Below are 21,858 nucleotides of genomic sequence, written 5' to 3'. Positions count from 1 at the left end.
TTCCAGAAATTCCAAAAGGGTTGAGAAGTGGTTTATGGCTCTTACCTGACAAACCGTAAGCTGTATTTAAGGCAGTAGATGCAAATTGTGACAGACGACTTTTTTATTTTTATTTTCTTTATTTTTTTTTTTACCATTTTTGGGGTGTTCTATTTAAAGACTGAGTTTCAGTTAATGTGACGTTCGTTTATAAACTTGAAGTACTTTATGAAGCGTAACTTATATCCAGATAAATATGTCATGATACATTTTTGTTGAAACAGCTCAAAATAGCCCAAAGATAGCATGTGGAAAAGTAAACTCTTCTTACGTATGACTGCAAGAGTTAGATTTATTGCAATATAATGAATTTAATTAGCATCCCCTTGTAAACTATAATTTATGAATAACAAAATATTGAATAAATTCTCTCCGGCAATAAGGTATTTCTCCCGCCTTCTTAGCATGCCTTCGTAGTGTAGTGGTCAGCACGCTAGGCGCATAGTCGAGGGGTCCGTGCTTCGATTCCCGGCGAGGGCATTCGCTCATTTTTCACATCTTCTGCTTCCAAAAAATCCTAATATCTCTACAGTAGCGCTCGAGCTAAAAGATGGTGAATGATGATTCTTTACCACCAGGATTTGGCTATTGGGTCCCCTAAAACCCCAGTCGCCCTTTAAAAGGGGGATTATATAAGGTATTTCTCCCGCCTTCTTAGCATGCCTTCGTAGTGTAGTGGTCAGCACGCTCGGCGCGTATTCCAGAGGTCCGTGGTTCAATTATCTGCTCATTTCTCACACCTGCTGCTTCCAAAATATACTAATGTCTCTACATAGCCTTTTAGAACTCTCCAGGCAAGAGTTTTATTACGTTGTAATGACAGAAGTAAAATTACATTAATTTAGTAAAGTATGGCTATAAATGTTACTACGTTTCCCCGAGTTTTCCTTACGTTGAACATACTATACGTTTTCTCAAAGTTTTCCATGCGTTAAATATACCATATGTCTGTTGGATATACTAATACTACGTTGAATATACTAATACTACGTTGAATATACTAATACTACGTTGAATATACTAATACTACGTTGAATATACTGAATATACAGGGTGATTCAAAATTAGAAAAACAAACCTCTGGGAAAGATGGGGTACATCTAGATGACAAGGAATTACATAGCAATGCAAAATTTGAAATGCAGTCCTAACGAGATATGGAAGTTGTATTTCCCCACTGGCCGAATTGTTTCTTTTTGCGTAGAAACTATAATTTTAATTGCAACAGTTGGTCTTTAAATTGTTTTAAGTGTGTTTATGTTTTATATTTTCCGATAGTTTTAAATTTTTAATAAATATATTTTGAGGTTTTATGTATTTTTGCGTTGTCGTGAAGTGAGAATTCATTTAATTGAATGAGAAATATATCTCTAACGAAACTGAAGGAAATAAGTTTAAATGAAATGCAGGAAAAAATGCGTGTAATTTAATACTACGTACAAGGAAGTCATATGGTGTACACATCAGATTTTTTTTTTCACAGCGAAACGCACGTAACAACGCCATATAGGAGCTTTGTTTGAGTTAAAAGTTAACTTCATGGGATGATTTTGGAGAACAACGTTTATTGCTATAAATTATTCCTTTGTTCTGAAAGAATCTTATGGCAGCCTCTTCGTCATTAGGTAACTACCAAATTGTCTAATCCGCTGTACTAAAACAAACGGCGAATACGAGCTAGTTTCCCTTAGAAAGTCCTCCACGAAGGCATCCCTCCCTTTATGCAGATAGCCCTCGTGTGCTTTGCCATAATTAAATAATCCAATCCAATCCAATCCCTGAAGGACTATTGTTTTCGTTTTCCGATTTTGCGTCGAATCACTCTTAATGTCCGTTTCACTTTTCAAACTGTTGCCACCAAATATTATCGCCCTGTATTATATTTGAAGAAATTAAATAATAAAGGTGTTGGTGTATTTAATTATGGCAAAGCACACTAGGGCTATCTGCCTAAGGGGAGGGATGCCTTCGTGGAGGACTTTCTAAGGGAAACAGCCCGTTCGCCGGATTCGAACCTCGGACCGAACTACCAGTGTTCAGCGACTTTACCGCTCTGCCGCTGGTGGGCTAAATAATGAAGAATTTGCATAAATGTATATATGTTTCTCGCATTGTGATAAAACAACGGTATATAGAGCCATCGAATTTTGAATGACGTAATCCTACTGCGAAATATTTGAAATTTGGAATTTGTTTTATTATCGATTTCATATTTTGTAAAACTTTAACGAATTTTTTACTAACAAACTCAAGGATTTCAAGGCGAGCGATGGCAACGTTGTACAGAAGAAACATTTTTATCTCCAGCGCGAGGCTGTGTATCGGAAATTCTAAAGATATGCTCAATTTAAAATTATTTTGCGATATTGCTCTTGAACTGAATTTTATGGTTTAAGTGCGAAGAACATGATATTTAATAAATAAAGATAGCACACAAAATGTTAAAAAAACGCCCCATTAGACTTAATTTAAAATCTGAAACCTTTCGGATTTTATTTTTTATAGCATTGTTTTCTTCCCATTTTTCTTCATTTTTAACTGACGCCGCTGTAACGGAACAGTATCAAAAAGATATGGGTATGTTCTCGGAAAAAATCAGAAGTACGAAATAAAAATTCGAAATTTCGATATTTACAAAATAAACAGCGGCAGAATTGCCGCATATCAAACTGACGATGCGTGGGCAGGCCAAACCAGACATCTTTTACCTCGGATAAATCGAGGCATTCACCGATGATAATTACGAGTACCGACCCCGATAACTAGATATGCAAAAATGAATAAATCACTGGTGGCTTTCGCTGATATATTTTATTTTTCATCCCCCCTTGAAAACGCCTTCGTTATTTGCGTATCAACCAATCATTCATCGCGTTTTTTCAATAAACTTTTCTTGAATGACATTATCAATGGACTCTGTAACAGGCTGGGTTGAAAACACATGTAAATTTCAAAATCTCTTAATCAAAACCAGCTTTCCTGTCGCCATGTATTCGGAAACCTTGTCGCTTATGAACAGTTGCTGAGAGCAAGAAGGCAAACGGGTGGTAGGAAATGCAAATCGAATGCTGAAACTTCCCAGAGAAGAAATGTGATGGTCCTTGAGTGACTACTGCAAGGGGGGGGGGCGATTGAATATTTAACTTCTGCATCGGTGGGCTTTTATCGTTTGAATTGCTGATTTTCGGTCGCGTTTTCTTCGTATAAGTTCTCATGATTCATCTGGTATGATTCATCATCACCCTCGTCTCTTCATTTGTCGTGGCAGTCGTAAATATTCAATGGGTTGTGTTAATGAATCCCAATCGCAACGGGAGTTAAGAGCGTTTTCGAAAAATAAATCGTTAAGAGTAGAATTATTTTGAATTAATGGACGTGTAACAGATACTAATGTAATGTAAATTACTTCATATTCATCCTTACTACTTTGTACAAATACAGTGATTCTCTCTATGACGACCACCTATGATTCCAGATGATTTTGTTTTTATACATATGTTGCCGTGAAAGACCGAAATTGGAGAATGTCGAATTTCACCGGAGAATGTCAACATTCGCCAAAGACTTCGGTGAAAGACCGAATATTTCACTACATTCTTGTATATTTGGACACTCACCGGTTTATGTTTACAATCACAGATATGCTCTGGTGTAGGTCGGAAGGATTTACTCAAATGGGTGATACTGTTCGAATACAAGTCCCTGATGTCGACCCTGATCGTACAGATAATGAAATGTGTTAGAGGCTGTTGTTGGAATAGAAGACTTCGATTTCTATAAACTTGCAAACAAAAATGGTATCCTCAAGCAGCTTTACATACGTAATCAATTCGTAATTTGTAAAGAAAAGTTACTTTCCGTAGATGAGATTCCTTCTCAAGTAATATCGCTGAGAGAAGCAGCTGCAGCTAATTCGAGAAGCGGTGGGCAAGGCTATACACGCTGTCATTGCAAAAGGAAGTGTTCCACAAATAAATGCAGTTGTAAAACCAAGGGCCTCTTGTACAATTCAAAGTGTCATAATAGTTTTAAGTTGTTGCAATAAATAAGATTTAAATCACATAATTTAGTAAGCTTTTTATTACTATTATTTTATTTTCTCATTTAGAACGTACTGTATAAAGAAGTAAGTTTTTAACTTAATTAACTAATTATTTTCCTTCCTCATTTTGAATGTACTGTGTGTTTTAAGTTTTTATGTTCTTAATTTCTTATTTTAAGTCTCAAGTGCGTTTTTTCGTGACTGAATTACGGAGAAGAAACTATAATATTTTTATATGTTCAACATTCACCATTAGTAGATGGTGAATGTCGACATTGACCGGTTTAAGTCAGAAATAAGAGTATTTGGAAAATATTTCGGACATACACCAAGCCGACTATGTGAATCTTGAACCGGTGAAAGTCGACATTCTCCAGATTTCGGTGTTTCACCGTAACATATATACCGTATATTCAGGCTCACCTATAATATCGAACTACATTTATTAATTTATAGATATATTCGCCGTATATTGCGCGCACACTTTTGCCAAATGCGTCATGGCAGTCTAGATATAGCGTGTGAGTGGGTTATAAAAAAACCGAATATGAAATAATCCCGACATAATTCAAAATTCATTTAAAAATTGTTGTATATCTAACAGTATAGATGCAATAGAAGATAATTATTTATTTGTGGATTAGACTATCTGCGATGGTGAAGATGAAGCAGAGATAGATAATAGGTCTGAAGATATAACGGAAAACGAATAGACGAACTTTTCTTGTTATCCGATAATGAAAATTTCTAAGTTCACGGGGTATGTCATTTCTCTTAAATAAACAGTATTTATTTCTCTTAAATAAACAGTATTTTAAATAAACAGTATTTAGGGACACTGCGGGGAAAAAAAAAAAAAAAAAAAAAAAAAAAATGGACAATTCTATATCTCCCGTTGTACTGGGCTGATTGAGGAAATTGAACTTGCAGTTATCATGTCTCGAAAGCGCGACTTAGGATATGTATCAGATTTATATATAGCATTTTACTAATATATGTATTTTGACACAAAATCGGACTTTTTTTTAAATAACATGCCAATTTTTTTCCATATTTCGATTCGACAACTCAAATAATGCCAAACTTTCAAGTTTTGTACATATCGCACGGGTAGTTTCTTAAAAATTAGCTCTCAAAATTTTAGCTTCTTAATGTTAATTGAATTTTATATATATTTATTAATATGTATTTTTTACTAAACTTACTTCATTCTTTCTTCCATAATTCTAAATTTAGGCTTAATCCAAATATAATTCGCACATTTTTTGTGATTTATTTTTTAAATTTTTATTTTTGAATATTTTTTATCAATTTTTCGAAAAAAATTTTGAATTATAAATTATAAAATTTTTATAAGAATAAATTAAATTTAATTAAAAAAATTAAATTAAAATACAAATTTAATTAAATATTCTTTGCACCATTGCTGCAAGGAATGAAATTTAAATTTAAACAAATTTAAATTTAATTTTTAAAAAATACGTATAAAAGTAAAAAAGCAAATTTAAATCCTAAAAAAAGGAAAAAAAAAAAAGGAAAAAAAAAGGAAAAAATTAAATGATATTGTAGATTAGTTCAAGTATTAAATCTTTTATATGTTTGCACATTTTTTTAAAAATTATTTTGTTTTTTTTACTTTTTTTTAGGATATAAATTTGCTTTTTTACTTTTATACGTATTTGTTAAAAATTAAATTTAAATTTGTTTAAAATTATAAAATTTTTACCATCGTCTTAAAGTAGATGTATTTCTAAGCATACCTGCAAAAAATAAGAGCCTTTTATTTAACATTTCCAAAGATATACGTGAACTGGCGCGTTTTGAAATTTGGTATATTTGTTGAAAGTGGTAATAACACCAAAGGAAGTTTACGCACTTTGTTAAAATTATTTGAAAGCAGGAACGATGTAACTTTTTTTCCGCTCATGCACAATGTAAAAAGGGAAAGGAAAATAGTTTGCCTTTCAATTAAGAAGTTCGCCAAGTGAATTATTCTTGGCACAAATGAAAAAAAATGCGCCAAGATAAATTTTTGAATTTCTCCGTAAATTTCACACCAAATTTTACGAAATACTTAGGATAATTTCAGTCGCAGAATCGAAATATTGGGAAAAAAAAAAAAAAAAAAAAAAAAAAAAAAAAACATTCCCATGTCTTTTCAGAAAAAGTCCGATTTTCTGTCAAAATACCTATATTAGAACAATGCTATATGTAAATCTAATACATATTCTAAGTCGCGCTTTCCAAACATGAAACACGCAAGTTGAATTTCGTCAAAAGAACGGAAGATATAGAATTGTCTTTTTTTTTTTTTTTTTTTTTGTCCAGTGTGCGTACTTTAGCAGGAATGTTGCAAAGTATGTTGCATTCAGTAAATGCTGTTTAAATGTTTTCTTAAAAATTACAATTGTGATGTAGCCGTTCCTCAATAGACACTAATGCCGGCTAGCTTTAAAAGGATTTATTAACAGAGCACACAGGAACGGTTACAAACAAAAGAAATATACATAAAAATGAAACATATACCAAATGGAACATCAAACATTGAGAATAACATAACATAGTAAGCTATCATCATGGCGGCTGGAGGTCGACTGACGTTTTTTCATATCGCCACGAGATGGCGTTTAAATAAAATAGTTCGGTTACAGTTCGTGAGTTCATGGCGTGAATAAAATAGTTCAATTACACTTAAATAGGTCTGTTACACAATGCAGAAATCATAATTTATTTTCAGACATAAAATACATCAAAGTTAAGCCTTATTCGATTTGCAAAAAATTATAAAAAATTATTCTTAAATTGTTAAGAATTTGAAATTTTTCATTTTTATGTCTGGGGAAAGGTTTCTAAAATTTTTATATAGTTCTTTTATATGCATGATTATAGTTTAGCTTAATTAATGAACCTTTTCACAATGGCCGCTCCCAGCTGCCGAGCGGTAAAGTCGCTGAACACTGGTAGTTCGGTCCGAGGTCCGAATTTCGCGAACCGGCTGGCTGGATGGGCATTTTCGTGGTTTTCGCCATTTGTAACGTGTGTACGAATCAGTTTCCCTTAGAAAGTCTTCCACAGAGGCATCCCTCCCCTCGAAGCTTTTCCCTAATTAAAAAAACCTAAATCAAACCTTTCTACGATGATATACCTTACCTGCTTAATTTATGGAAAATGCGCTGACTTTTGCCGTTTGTTTTTAGCTTAAATACATTAAACACATAAAAATGTTCTTTTAAGTTTGAATACTTATTAGATGCAAATAATTCATAAGTTAGATACTTATTATATATAGATTTTACTTGAAAGAGAAACTCATTAATATAAGATTTTAAAATTGGGTAAATATGCAACCGGAGATTGGCACAGATTTTGGATAAAACTTAGTTTCTGCATCAGTTTAAGTTTGCCGTGGAAATCTACTTTTAAATGTGAATTTTCAGCTCAAAGGGACAATTTGCCCTGAAGGGCTATTAATTTCGTTTTGGCATTCTACATGGTCCACTTTAAAACGGAGTTTCACTTTTCAAATTGTTGCCACCAAATATTAGAGCCCTGCATTATATTTAAAGAAATTAAATAATGAAGAATATTAATTAATGTATGTATGTTTCTGGCATTTTGAAAAAACAGCGGTACCTAGAGCTATCAAATTTTGAATAACGTAGTCCTCCCCTCGAATATGGGCATTTGGGAGCACAAGTTTGGAATTTGTTTTATTATCTGTTTCATATTTTGTAAAGCATTTATGAGTTGTTGATTAAGAAACTCAACGATTTTAAAACGAGCAATAGCAAAACTGTTCGGAAAATAAAAACATTTTTATCTCCGGTGCCTGAGACTATGTATCGTAAATTCTAAATATATGCAGGCCCACCAGCGTCCGAGCGGTAAAGTCACTGAACACTGGTAGTTCGGTCCGAGGTTCGAATCCCGCGAACGGGTTGGCTGCATGGGCGTTTTCGTGGTTTTCCCCGTGTATAACGTGCATACGAGCCAGTTTTCTTAGAAAGTCCTCCACGAAGGCGTCCCTCCCCTTAGGCAGATAGCCCTCGAGGCTAATTACACACACACACATCTAAATATATGCTCTTTTTAAATGAAGAACATGATATTTAATAAATAAAGGTAAGACAACAATGTTAAGAAAAATCTTTAGTGCGTAATGTAAAATCGGAAAGATTTTTTAAAAAAATTTAGAAATATATTACCTAATCATATCACTGCAAATCATAACTTCTATTCAATGGCTGAAGAAAGTAAAGCAGAATTTCAATATCCTAAAAAGCTATTAGCTACTTCTTTCAAATATTTTTGTCTTCTACCGTATCTTCCAATTCATACCAACTTTCATATTTTGTTTACTTCTACTCCCTGATTTGAAAATAAAGATACAAAGCCAATGCTTTATAATACAGAGATTTTTCTCGGCCTTGCTTTTTTAAGATTGAAGTACAATGCTTTGAATAAAACTTTTCAACAATTTCCAAAAGTGCGTTATTCGCGCCACGCAAGTGAGCAATATGCTCGAAGAAGCTCTGCTACTAAATGCACGCAAAGTCCGCATAATGTTTCGAAGCTTACCGCCTAGTACGTGACGAAAAGGAAATAAAACAACATCTGCGATCCAAAAAAAAAAAAAAAAAAAAAAAAAAAAAAAAGAAGAGGATTCTTCCGGTCAGACTCAGAAATCTCTTTTATTATTGAAAACACTTTTGTTCCATCTTCATGATTGCTTGTTTTTATCTCTACACGTGTCCACATCTTCTGTTCTTTCTTGTTCTAGGGAGAAAGCTTGGCAAAAAGAGTCTACAAGGCCCTCCATGGCACCCGCTCCGCTCGAGTACTAGCGGGAGAATACTGCGGGGATTGTGCCTTCCAAAGAATTCAGTTCTTGAACGCCGCTGTGTCCATGGTACAGTCTCTAGAGTCGGCCGCGAATGGGGATGCGGATGCTGTTAATGTCCGGTCCCCGCAAGTAGATGGCGCAGGACATCGGCCAGTAAACATGAAGCAACATTTGTACCACCGCGCAAGTGGCTACGTGAGCAAAATTCCAACAAGGGTGCAAAACGGAACAAATGGAAGCCACTCGATAATGTCACCTTTGGAAAATGGAAAGAGCAACGCGAATGGTATGCCAGTTGTCGAATCTGCTCCTGTGACCTTGAATCACGATGATGATGATTGCAAGTAAGTCAAAGTTGGATGTCTCTTTATGTTTTTAATTTAGAAATAGAAATAGATATTTCTTACGGGATGGTACCTTAAGGGGGATCATACACCTTAAACCCCTTATGATCTTCGAATATGTTGCAAGAACTGCGATATTTTATTTATTTTAAAAGCAATTACTTTCAAACTTTTACAGCTGACTGCATGATATAGCTGCTTTGGGACCTAGTAACCAGAAAGTTTGTGTTGCCACAAATATTTTTATAATTTAATCTGCTTTGTGACAACACTTTTCGTCATGTTTTCATCTTGCGCGCATGATATTTTAAAAACGGCTAATGGTACAAACTTGAAATTAGATGGAATTCTTTATATGGGCACTATTTTCTAACTGAATAAAAATTCTGATGAATATTTTAATATTAAAAAAATTATGTACCAAAACATTACACATTTTTTTTAATAAAATGCATTTTATAAACTCATCTCCAAATAAAATAAAAATGTAACATGAAATTTTTAGAATTTTTGGCTCACGGTAGTTTCCAAATGTTATAAAAGCTATATGTTAAATATGGAATTAAATTATGCAACAGAATGTTTTAAACCGTGCGCGCAAGGTGGAAACATGACAAAAAATGTTGTCACAAAGCGGATTAAATTATAAAAATATTTGTGGCAACACAAACTTTCTGATTACTATTTCAAAAAGCAGCTATATTATGTAGTCAGCTGTAAAAAGTTGGAAGTAATTGCTTTTAAAATAAATAAATTATCCCAATTCTTGCAACAGTCACATATTCGAAGATCTTATGGGTTTTAAGGTGTATAAGTTCCCTTAAGGGAGACGGGAATCTCTCTCAAATTTCTAGATAATTGAGTCTAAAAGGAAGGGGGTGAACATTGAAAATCAGTGTAAAATGAATGATGTAAGTTACAGTAAATTCATATTAATTCATTATTTTCCTTTCGCCAGAAAACTGAATGTTTTAATTCCTTCACAACATATTTCATTCCAATAAATTTATTTGGTTCAATTATTAAAGGAGGAAAAAAGGTTCAGTAAAGTATTTTAAATTTTTACCCCTTGTGAAAATGTCTTACGAGATAAACTCAACTTATTCAGTTAAAAAACGCATTAAAAACTTAATTCGTTGAAGAAACTTATTTCAGTTCTTTTTTCTTAGAAAAAGACATATTCCTATTTGTTAATACATTAAAATGTTCATTATAATATGACATGCTATATTGAGCCTCATATTATTATTTTCTTCTAAATTATAATGTCATATATAATCAATTTATTCAGAAAACGACTTTGAAAATTAAAAAAAAAATGAAAAGAACTGAGAATTTATTAAGAACTTAAAAAATTCAAAATATTATGATTTTACAATATTATTTCACTAATAATATTTTAATTCATAAAGTTATATTACTATAATTATAATATTAAAGTATAATAATATTATTTTAAAATATAACAACAATGCTTTAAAATTAAAATAACTTAATATTATTATTTAATTAATAAGTTAAAAACATTTTTAATATAAAATTAAAATATCATTAACACACACACACATATATATATATATACAGAGAGATTTAAATAAAACTTGGAAAATATAAAAATATGAAAATTTTACCTACAACTTATATTTTAAATGCAAACAAAAATTAATTTAAATACAGTTTTGAAGCTTTATTAAATATTAATTTTGAAGTGCATTGTTGATTTTAATATAATATTGATTAATATCGATACAAAAGCTTATCGATTAATTAAAATATAGATTAATATCGATAGCGAAAGTTTACATAAAAAAAGGAAAAAGTGTTTAATAAAAATTTTTTGTAAATCTAATGAAAGGGCAAAAAGTGTCAGAGAAATGTTATACAATGGGAAAGTTATAAAAAGTTGAGCGGAAATAATTTTTACCATTGAACATTGCAGATCTGCAAATATAATTTGTATACGTTTCTGTAAATTATAGCAAACAATTCAGTATCAAAAGGTGAACATTTGATATTCGAAGTCTGGAACTTCGACAGTAAAGTTAAATATTAAATCTTCTTGCTATTAGCAAGAATTCATATTCTACACTAAGGAGTGGGTAAAAGCTACTAGTACTACTAATTTTGTACATCAGGGAGTGATTGATCAACTCGTCCCGTTATGAAATCCTCTGTAACGCCATTTTCATCTCTTTCCTACCCGATTTTGTATCAAACATCCGAAATTAGCAGTATTGAGTGTGCATCTATTGCTACAGTATACAGGGTGTTTCAACAGGTCGTCGCCAAAGTTAACATACTGGTCTAATATACCATAACAAACAAGATTTCCAAAGGAAATTGTGTCCGAAAAGGCGAACGGCGACAACTAGAGGGCAATGTTCACAGACTTGTAGGATTCCAATAATCCAATAATCATTATTCGGCGTGTCATTTTAACCTAAAGTATGATAATATTCTACTTAACAATATGCGTAATGGTATGAGTCTGTTCTTTAATTTAGAAATTAAACAGTTAGATATGAATATTGTTGAAATGAAACGACCGATCAGAATGTTAAGAATTGAAATGTGATGACAATGAGTAGACATGCAGACAATTGGAATGAATGATACAGATAATGATGATTATGTTCAATCTGTGAAACCGTTGTTATCAAACACTGCAAAATCTACGCATGTAATTTCTATGTTCTTTTATGTACCTATTTTATTATTTTTATGTTTATATATCTTTACCTTCCCCCCCAATAAAATTTCACACTTGAGTGACATTCAATTCCGCATGGTAAGACTTATGATCAATGTCATCTTGCTGTGTACTGTAAACGATAAGGGCAACGGCTGTCCCCCTATGATGCATTAAGAGGATATGTTTCTTCCTTAGTTTAGAGTATTTGGAATTGTTCTACATGGGTTTCGTCATTTTAGAATTTTATCCGAACCATTCCCGCTTATACCTTAGAGACTCTCCAAATACTTCTCACTCCTTCACTTGCTGTGAGACTTTTAATAAATTAAATAAATAGCAGTTGAACAGGAATGATTGTTTAATTACACCCTAACTTCTGCTGAATATAATAAAAGTGGTGGATAGTTCGTTTAATTACACCCTAACTTCTGCCGAATACAATAAAAGTGGTGGATAGTTCGTTTAATTAATCCCTAACTTCTGCTAAATACAATAAAAGTGGTGGATAGTTCGTTTAATTACTCCCTAACTTCTGCTGAATACAATAAAAGTGGTGGATAGTTCGTTTAATTACTCCCTAACTTCTGCTAAATACAATAAAAGTGGTGGATAGTTCGTTTAATAACTCCCTAACTTCTGCTGAATACAACAAAAGTGGTGGATAGTTCGTTTAATTACTCCCTAACTTCTGCTGAATACAATAAAAGTGGTGGATAGTTCGTTTAATTACTCCCTAACTTCTGCTGAATACAATAAAAGTGGTGGATAGTTCGTTTAATAACTCCCTAACTTCTGCTGAATACAATAAAAGTGGTGGATAGTTCGTTTAATTACTCCCTAACTTCTGCTGAATACAATAAAAGTGGTGGATAGTTCAGGCAAGAGGGAAGTCTCTAGAGGTGAAATATTTAAAAAGAAAAACATAATAAATCTCATACATTCTATAGTCTGTTGCTGTATAATAAGCAGCTCAAAGTCACAGCGACCTTTCCTTCGTTTACGATGGTAATACTGTATAGAGGAAAGTGAGAGTTTCAAAAAATAATTCAAAAAGTAATTCTTTCTTCAACAAATTTAAAAATTCGACCTTTTTTTTCCGTAGCAACCGTTACCATGGTTTATGAAGTACAGTTTGGGGCATCTTTGAGGTGGATATTCTAAAATGACAAATTATAATTAAAGGTGGAATTAGTGTTAAACATTCTCTACTATGAGTCCGAATCGTAAGAGATTCTTGAATTCATGAATTCCAATTGAAGGAATAGTGAAAAGAAAAATATACTTATTATTCAAAGATTTTAAATAAAAGCAATTTTGTAAATTTCCGGTTGATAAGAAAACAATTTTAAAATCTGTTATAAATGAAAAATATCTGAAGATGCAATTAAAAAAAATACGGTTATATTTTTAAAGGAGACATAAACGAAATTTTTTCTCGTAATAACGAGACACAGAATATTTGAAAAACTTCATTTTTTTAAACATTTTCCCAGAAGTTTCTGAATTTGGGCAATGTAGACAGGGAGGGTTATTTCAAGGGTTATTATAAATAAACTCTAAGCGTGGAATGCTACATTCTGTTCAGAAAACTAAGTAAAATCAGACTAATATTTTAGTCTTTTTTTCCTTAATTAATTATTTCTTAATTGCAGAAAATTAAGAAAACTCGATCTTTTTTTAATGAATACCTATACTGGATATTAATAAACCTGATCTTTCGGAAGTTTCCGTTTTCTTAGAAAATTTCTTAGATAAATACGAAGTCTCGTTTCTGAGGTTTCTCAACTAAATTTTGAATTACTTTTTAAGCGCAGAAAATCAAGAAAAATAAATTATAAAAAGAAACCTTGACCTTCTTGTTTCTTACATTCGGGTTTCTAGGATACAATTCAAAAGATGCGATGCATCGTTTTATGATTTTTCGTAGTTAAATTCTTGGTTAATTAATTTTTAAATGCAGAAAAATCAAGAAAATTTTTTAAAAAATCAAAGATGATTCTTTTTTTTTTTTTTTTTTCTCTTTCTTCTTCCTTATCCTTTCTTTTTTTTTTTAACAATTTTATTCGATGTTAAAAATCTAATCTTTCTGAAGGTCTCGGTTATTTTCTTTGGATTAGACTTAGAGATACGGACGATCATTTTTTAAATTTTTCTTAATTAAATTCTTAAATAATTGATTTTTAACTGTCAAAAATAAAGAAAATTCAAAAAGGAATTTTTATTGGATTTAAAAAAAAAAAAAAAAAAAAAAAAAAAACTAGTCTTTTTGAAGGTTTCGGGTTTTTGGGGGGGAGGGAGGGGAGGAGATTAGGATTAAAAAGTTGTGAAAAATCTTTTTTTTTTATTTTCCTTAATTAAAATCTTAAGTAATTGATTTTTAACGGCAAAATATCAAGAAAATTAAAAGAGCAATTCTTTTTTTTTTTTTTTTCAATAAAAGCTTTTATTGGAAGCCAAAAAAAAAAAAAAAAAAACTAATCTTTCTGAAGATTTTGGGGTTTTTTTTTGGGGGGGGGAGATTAGAATTCGAAATGTACGAAGGTTAGTTCTTTTTATTTTCTTCATTAAATTCTTAAATAATTATTTTTTAACTGAAAAAAAATCAAGAAAATTCAAAAAAAATTTATTGCTTTTATTGGATGTAAAAAAAGCTAATCTTTCTGAGGCTAATTTAAGTTAGCTAATCTTTCTGAAGCTAATCTAAGTTAGATGAAGCTAATCTAAGTTAGCTTTCTGAAGGTTAGGTATCTGAAGGTTCTAATCTTTCTAAAGGTTCTAATTTTCCTGAAGCTAATCTTTAATTTTCTTTCTTTTTTGGGGGTTCAAGGGGATTAATGAAGGATAATTTTTGGATTTTTCTTCATTAAATTCTTAAAAAAAATTAACTGCAAAAAATCAAGAAAATACAAAAAGTGTTTTTTTTTTTTTTTTTTTTTTTTTTTTTTATAAAAGCTTTTATTTTATGCCAAAAAAGGGTAATCTTCTGAAGGTTTCGGATTTTTTTCTTTTTTGGGGGGTGAGGGGTATTAGAATTGAAAAGGTATGAAGGATCATTTTTTTTTATTTTGCTTGACTAAATTCTTAAATAATTGATTTTTAACTGCAAAATATCAAGAAAATTCAAAAAGTTATTCTCCTCCCCTCCAATAAAAGCTTTTATCCAAAAAAGCTAATCTGTCTCAAGGTTTTGATTTTTTTATGTGTGGGGGTTTGGGATTAGGATTCATAAGATAGGAAGTATCGTTTTCTGATTTTTCTTAATTGATTAATTTTTAAGTGCAAAAACTTCAAGAAAATTCAAAAAGTAATTCTTTGTTTTCCCCCTAATAAAAGCTTTCCTGTGTAATTTCGTAAAAAAAGAGCCCGACTGACAAATGAGTATCTACAATTCTCGAAGGCTGCAAATTTTATAAACATCAGAACGCTATGATTTGTCAAATCCTACTAAGAAATAAAGATGCTAAAAATTTTTAATATACAGAAATATATATTTTTACTTACGCGTCAAAGAAAATTTAATAAGCAAGCAAAAGATACTACGTTGTTATTATTTATTCTCAAGTTTTATACCACTTAGTAAATTTTCTTTGAATACTTAGAAAGAAGAGGAACTTAGAACATTTAATGATTAATTATACGTGTTAGAATTAGTTAAAAAAATGAGTCTAAGAATGTACTAGTTAGCTGTCAATTAATTTGAATTACAAAATGTAATCCCCCCCCCCAAAAAAAAAACAAATTCTCACAGGTACCAAACGTTAGATTTCAAATAGAAAATATATATAAATTTTAGTTTTTTTTCCTTTGCGATACTATCATTATTGTTCACGTATGTTTAGATAAGTATTTAGTAAATAAAATTTAAAACTTATTTAAAATATTTTTTGAATTTTGTTAATAAATGTTTCACGACCCGCATGCAATTTCAGTTTAAGACCACTGGTTTAAAACACTGCTGAACAAATTCATAGTTTGGTCTTTGTTCTTCTGAAATTATTTTCGTTTAAGAACTATTTTCCCACTGCCATTCGTTTTACTTCCTTGTACGAAGTAAAAAAGGAAGTATTGTAATCGCGAAAAGTTTCAGGCAACATATTTCAACGAAAATATCCATTTGACCGCTATCGAATGCAATTTAACGATGTTTTTGCGTGATATCTGTACGTAAGGACAGAATAAAAGATTCTTTTCCTCCAAAAAAAATTATAAAACTGCTTTAAAATTAATTCTAAAGATAATTTTTCGTGGCGTCTGTACGAACATATGTACGTACGTGCGTATCTCGCATAACTCGAAAACGAGTAGCCTCAGAACGTTGAAATTTTGTATATAGGACTGCTATAACATGTAGATGTGCACCTCGTATTTTGGTAGCAATCGGCCGCACCAAACGTATATAAATAGTATATTTATAAAAAATAGTAGTAGGTAGGAACATTGCAGCAAACTTGCTAATATTAATGCAACCTTAATAGTATATTTATATATATATCCACTTTGTTACCCGGCTCAGTGATCTCAGTTTCTTGATTCTTATATGTTTGTAAATTGTACATTTTTTGCTTTAAAAATGATTGAATTATGTTGTTTTTATCTTCCGGTTAAGGTTTTTATGCCTTTCGTAATTCTGGAAGCAATATTTGTACAATTATCAACACTTTAAATGCTCTTTAAGTTCGGTTAAGTTTTAAATAACATGGCGGAAATATTTGTTTACATTTGAAAGAACAGAATTGTAGATTTGTTGCCAATCTAGAGAGACTAAGCTTCGCAACACAAAAATAACGCCTTCATTTATTATTGCGAATTAAATCATGCTTAATCCTTTCTGGAATTTTTTCGAGGAAATAAGTGTTTAAGATTTACTTCGTAATTTTTAATACAGATATTTTGAATTTTTATGTATTTTTGCCTTGTCGCGAAGTGAGAACTGAATTAATTGAATGAAAAATGCTCAATTGTGTGTGAAAAACTGTTTCTTTTCTCTTTTGTTTGCTTAATTTCTTTCATACATCGTTTTAGCTTTATTATAGTATTTCAATAGAACATGTGGCAACGATAATTCTTCAAATGATATAAAATTTGTGCATTTAGAGTGTCGTTATAGTAAACAAATATAGTGAATTTTAAAGAGTGCATTTATTCTATTGTGGTTTATGCGCTGTCGACGAAGTAATTTAATTCAATCCAATCAATTTAAATAAAATTTAAAAAAAATGCGTATAATTTAATAATCCGTACAAGGAAGTCATGTTGTGTACACATCAGATTTTTTTTATTCTCGCATCATGAGAATTTACTGCTTTCAAGCCCTCCGCGATAAAGAAATAAAAATCATTCAAGCGTCACTGTTTACAAAGATCTGTCGTTGAACTTCGTAAAAAAATGAAACTATAACTTGAGTCAACTCCCCGCTTACTTCTTTAAATGCGCTCAAAAGAAGTGGGCAAAGAAATTAGGCCGAAAAAATATGAAAATAATACGATACATAAGCACAGGTTTACACTGGTGTCTTCAACCGCCGTGGAATGTTTCGCGAATTAATTAAAACTGCCTTCTGTTTTGTTTGCCTTTTTTTTTTTTTTTGGTAAACATATCATCGTGAGCTTCCATCTTAGACAGATGTTTTTATAACGAGCAGTATTTTTTGTCTTTCTTCTGACAAGCATTGTACACTAGTAAAGTTAATGCTTACGCCTTCGTTTAAGACTTCCCGTTTGCTGCCATTTTTTTTTCCTAAACTTTTTCGCAAGATTTACTCGACCGTTGCAATTACACTGTTGTTATTCAAGCCATCTAGCTAAACGGCAGTGAAACTGATCTCTTTCAAAAGACTTCTTTCTCCTAAGTGAAGAGGGTGTTAAAATGCTTAAGAGGAAAAGCCGTTAAATTTTGTTAGCTAAATGGCGTTTTTAGTTTTATGCTACTCGTCGGTAAACAAATATGCTTTTATTATATCTTTAAGATTTTTAGGAGGAAAGAAAATACGAAGATAAGTGTCAGTTTGTATTGATGATAGGAAGCGTGATTCCATTTACATGCATTATTTTATGATGGGAAGAGCACATATTTCATTTCATTGCTATTTATTTCTCAGATATATCGCTGTTTAGTCCAAGGAAGTTTTGAGAAATTCTTTACGGAGCGAATCTCATATGCGTATCTTTATATCTTTAACGACATTTTAAAATTCTCATAATATTTTAAGCCAGTCTTAAACTCATGACTTGCATGCGGTCTGCGGTGGCAGCGGCTGCGAATTTATTTTGATTATGTATCTGTTACAAATATGATGCTTATAGTTTGAGACATAAAGATGTGGGTTGAGCCCTGTGTGCGTGACGACTGCTGAAAGGCCGCCCAGCCGTCACCATCGAGATAGATAAGGCCTGCGCGCTGAGTTACTACAGGGTATCTCATACTATTAAATCAGTCTAAAACAAAATTACAAGCGGCAATATAATGTTTTACAAAGCTTATACGAATATGAAATATTTTCATTTTCTTTTGTTAGTATTTATTTTCAAAACAAAATTATTTGAGAATGTTGTTGTGTTTTTAAAAACAAATTATTTCTTTGAAGAAAAATTGGTTTTAAAATTCAAGTAGTTAAAATTTTTACTTTGATTTTTCTGCACTGTCTTTGTGTCTCTCGTTGATTCTCATCACCGCATCAAATGTTTTTGTTTCACCCACTACTTTAACAAAATGTTTGCCAGTGGGAACACATGTTATCTCTCATTCTATAATTATTGCATATTTTTTATATCTATCATATTAATGTAGCAGGATTATAAAACATCAAACGAATGCAAGAGACTACTTGGTATTTAGACTAACATTTAAATGCCTTATATCAGTCAGAAAATTTTTCTGAATGTAATAAATTACTAAATAGTCTAGTCTTAAAATTATTTCTTACTTACATATTGTATGTTAATCTGTATTACAGTTAATGTTTTCCTCTTAATGCTACATAATTATTCGACAGAATCTGTAGTTAAATTGAGATAATGTTTATTACATAGCTCTGAAGACTATCAATATTAAAATTTCAAATAAGACAGGAAAAAGGTTTTTTAAATAAAGTTATACACAATTTTTTTGAAAATATTTTAAAAATATACGAAATACTTACAAAACTTTTAGAAACTGAAATTTCTTGCAAATATTTACATCATACCTATTTAACTATAAGCGTTACCTCTGTTCTGAAAATATTTTTTCTATTAATATCCACATGAAAAGAAAATATAAATCCTAACATCATGTTCAAAACTTTTCTGTATAATGTAAGCAATTTTTTTTAACTTAACTTACATAGCTTTTGGTGGTGCCACGTACTCAAATTGAAGATTGTAATTTAAAAGATAATTAAAAAAATTGTTTTTAAAATTGCATTGAATTGAAATATAATGAAAACAAGTATGTCTACATATGAATTCAATTACTACTGCTTCTTCAATAACTGTACATTTTTAAAATTTCATTTTGTAGTTTCGCAATTTAATTACCTTAATATGAATCTTACATACATTTCTTTAGAAACTTTTCTATCATACTCAGAAAGATTTATATTGCATAACAAATTTTAAACAAACTGATTGCGTGATAATAACATATATAAAAGTGAACAGAAGCTATATTAGCTAAACATATGCATTTAAGTTTCATCATGATAAAATGATATTTAATAATTTGCAAAAAACATTGATATTTAAATTTAAGAACACAGTACTCTGTCAAGAATCAAATTTACTCTGCATTTGATATTCTACATATTATGTAATGAAATAAGTGTTATGCTTTTAACCCTTTAGGACAATTATTTCATATAAAATTAGTTTCCAATTAAAATAAATAATCATAAATTTTGCTGACAATTTTTATATTACTAGTGTTAGTAATTATTACAATGGATGATGCTTCAGATGTCAAAAGTAAACATAAATTCAATTCTTAAAACATAATGAATAAAAAATTACAACTTATAAAAGCCAACAAAAGGTTTGCTGAGGGTCCCTTAACCGTGATGTCACAAGCCAGTTTCGTTTCAGAGCGCAGGCCTTATCTATCTCGATGGTGACGGCCCAGCCGGTACAGTGGTTAGTGAGGCTGACTGTCGTAGCGATTGGCCCGGGTTCGAACCCCGGAGAAGGCGTGGTTGTAACTGGCCTACCACGACCATGGGAGAAAACGTTGGCCACCTATTTGCTTCCATAATGAAATGGCCACCACCTCCAGCTCTTGTAGTGGTGTGGGGCTAATGGCTATTAAATAAAGCTCCCGGGCATTATATATTAAGGCCAATGAACCCCACGTGAGTAGCAGTGGTGTGCCCCTTCCGCACTCGTATCTGAAAACTACTCTCAAATGTGAACTAATGAAGCAGTGGACAAACTACTGGGAGACAAGCACCACAGGCAGAAGACTGTATGATTTCCAACGAAAAGTTAACCACAATTTAAATATCAGCTCTTCGCACCTCACACAGTATCTGACAGGTCATGGCCCATATAGTATGTCCTACCTTCAGAGATTTCGCCTAAGAGACAGTGACCAATGTATTTGTGGCAGTACTGGTGACCCAGATCACTATCTGTTTGACTGTTCGCACACAGGGAATCCACATTTAAAAAGACCGACTGCAATCAACATGCCGGCATGGTTCAAGAACACAATTAAGAATAAATATACGTTCATCCGCATTAGAGACTGCACTGCCATTGCTAAAAGCATTGCTGACAGCCTGGAGTGACTTCTTTCCTTGGACACCGTGCCGTCAGCAGCCCGCTCCGTACATACATTAATTTACGTAATGTCTTGTGTTTTTTTTTTCTGTTTTTGATTATATTTAATATTATGATTAATCCAGAACTCATTTAATGTATTCCACAGTTTGTAATGTATTTGATCATCTTTACATCTGTACCTGATCATTATAGCGCACATCCTTAATATAACTGGTGTCCGCCGATAACATCGCGGCAAAAACATCGCAGACCAAAACGTCGCGGAGAAAACAACGGAAGGCGAAAACGTCGTGCTACAAAACATCGTGGGAGAAAACATCGCAAAGAGAAAACATCGCAGTTCTAAAACATCGTGGTACAAAATATCGTCATCGAAAATAAAGCGGTTCAAAAACTTCGCAGTTTAAAAACATCGTCGTCGAAAATATCTTGGTAAAAAATAAAGTATCTACAAATCATCACATGACGATAACATCGCAGACATGCTTTATTTTTTTCAGGCTTTAATAGTAATTGTAAATGGATATTCCTATAATGATTGAGCGCAAGATGGAAAGAAGGATAATTTTTACTTTCATATTTTTTATTAACTAATACATTTTTGCTGATAAAGTAAGAAGGAAACTTAAGCATAGGAAGGTAATGCAACTTATAGCACTTAACAGAATTTTAAAGCGACATAGTTAACTAACAAAGATCATTTATAATTTACTTAAGCTTTTACTAGTAATTTTTCATGAAAAGTATAATCTAAAAAAAGCCTGAAAAAAATAAAGCATGTCTGCGATGTTATCGTCATGCGATGATTTGTAGATACTTTATTTTTTACCACGATATTTTCGAAGACGATGTTTTCAAACTGCGAAGTTTTTGAACGGCTTTATTTTCGACGACAATATTTTGTACCACGATGTTTTAGACCTACGATGTTTTCTCTTTGCGATGTTTTCTCCCACGATGTTTTGTAGCACGACGTTTTCGCCTAGCGTTGTTTTCTCCGCGACGTTTTCGTCCGCGATGTTTTTGTCGCGATGTTTTCAGCTGTAACCATATAACTGCATGCCTAAAATGTACCATAATAGTGAAAAGTGTTCCGCTTAGTTTCAGCAGTCCAAACCATGCACCTTCTTTCCATGTTCTGGTCC

General features: G+C 31.7%; 1 protein-coding gene across 1 annotated transcript in view; it reads left to right on the top strand.

Moving 5' to 3' along the window:
• The window catches only part of LOC118186705 (uncharacterized), a 1,213,074-nt gene that overhangs the window by 56,263 nt on the left and 1,134,953 nt on the right, over positions 1–21,858 (top strand). Inside the window, exon 2 of the mRNA XM_085822787.1 lies at positions 8,862–9,268. Coding sequence (XP_085678913.1) covers positions 8,988–9,268 — 281 coding nt within the window. The 5' untranslated portion in view covers positions 8,862–8,987. The remainder of the gene's footprint in view (positions 1–8,861; positions 9,269–21,858) is intronic.

This window comes from Stegodyphus dumicola, chromosome 8, assembly GCF_044657685.1.
Source record: "Stegodyphus dumicola isolate Sdum_Otavi_A_Nest chromosome 8, ASM4465768v1".
In the NCBI taxonomy this organism is placed as follows: Eukaryota; Metazoa; Arthropoda; class Arachnida; order Araneae; family Eresidae; genus Stegodyphus; species Stegodyphus dumicola.
The sequence above is the reverse complement of the archived record's forward strand: the minus strand, read 5'-3'. Positions and strand labels throughout refer to the sequence as shown.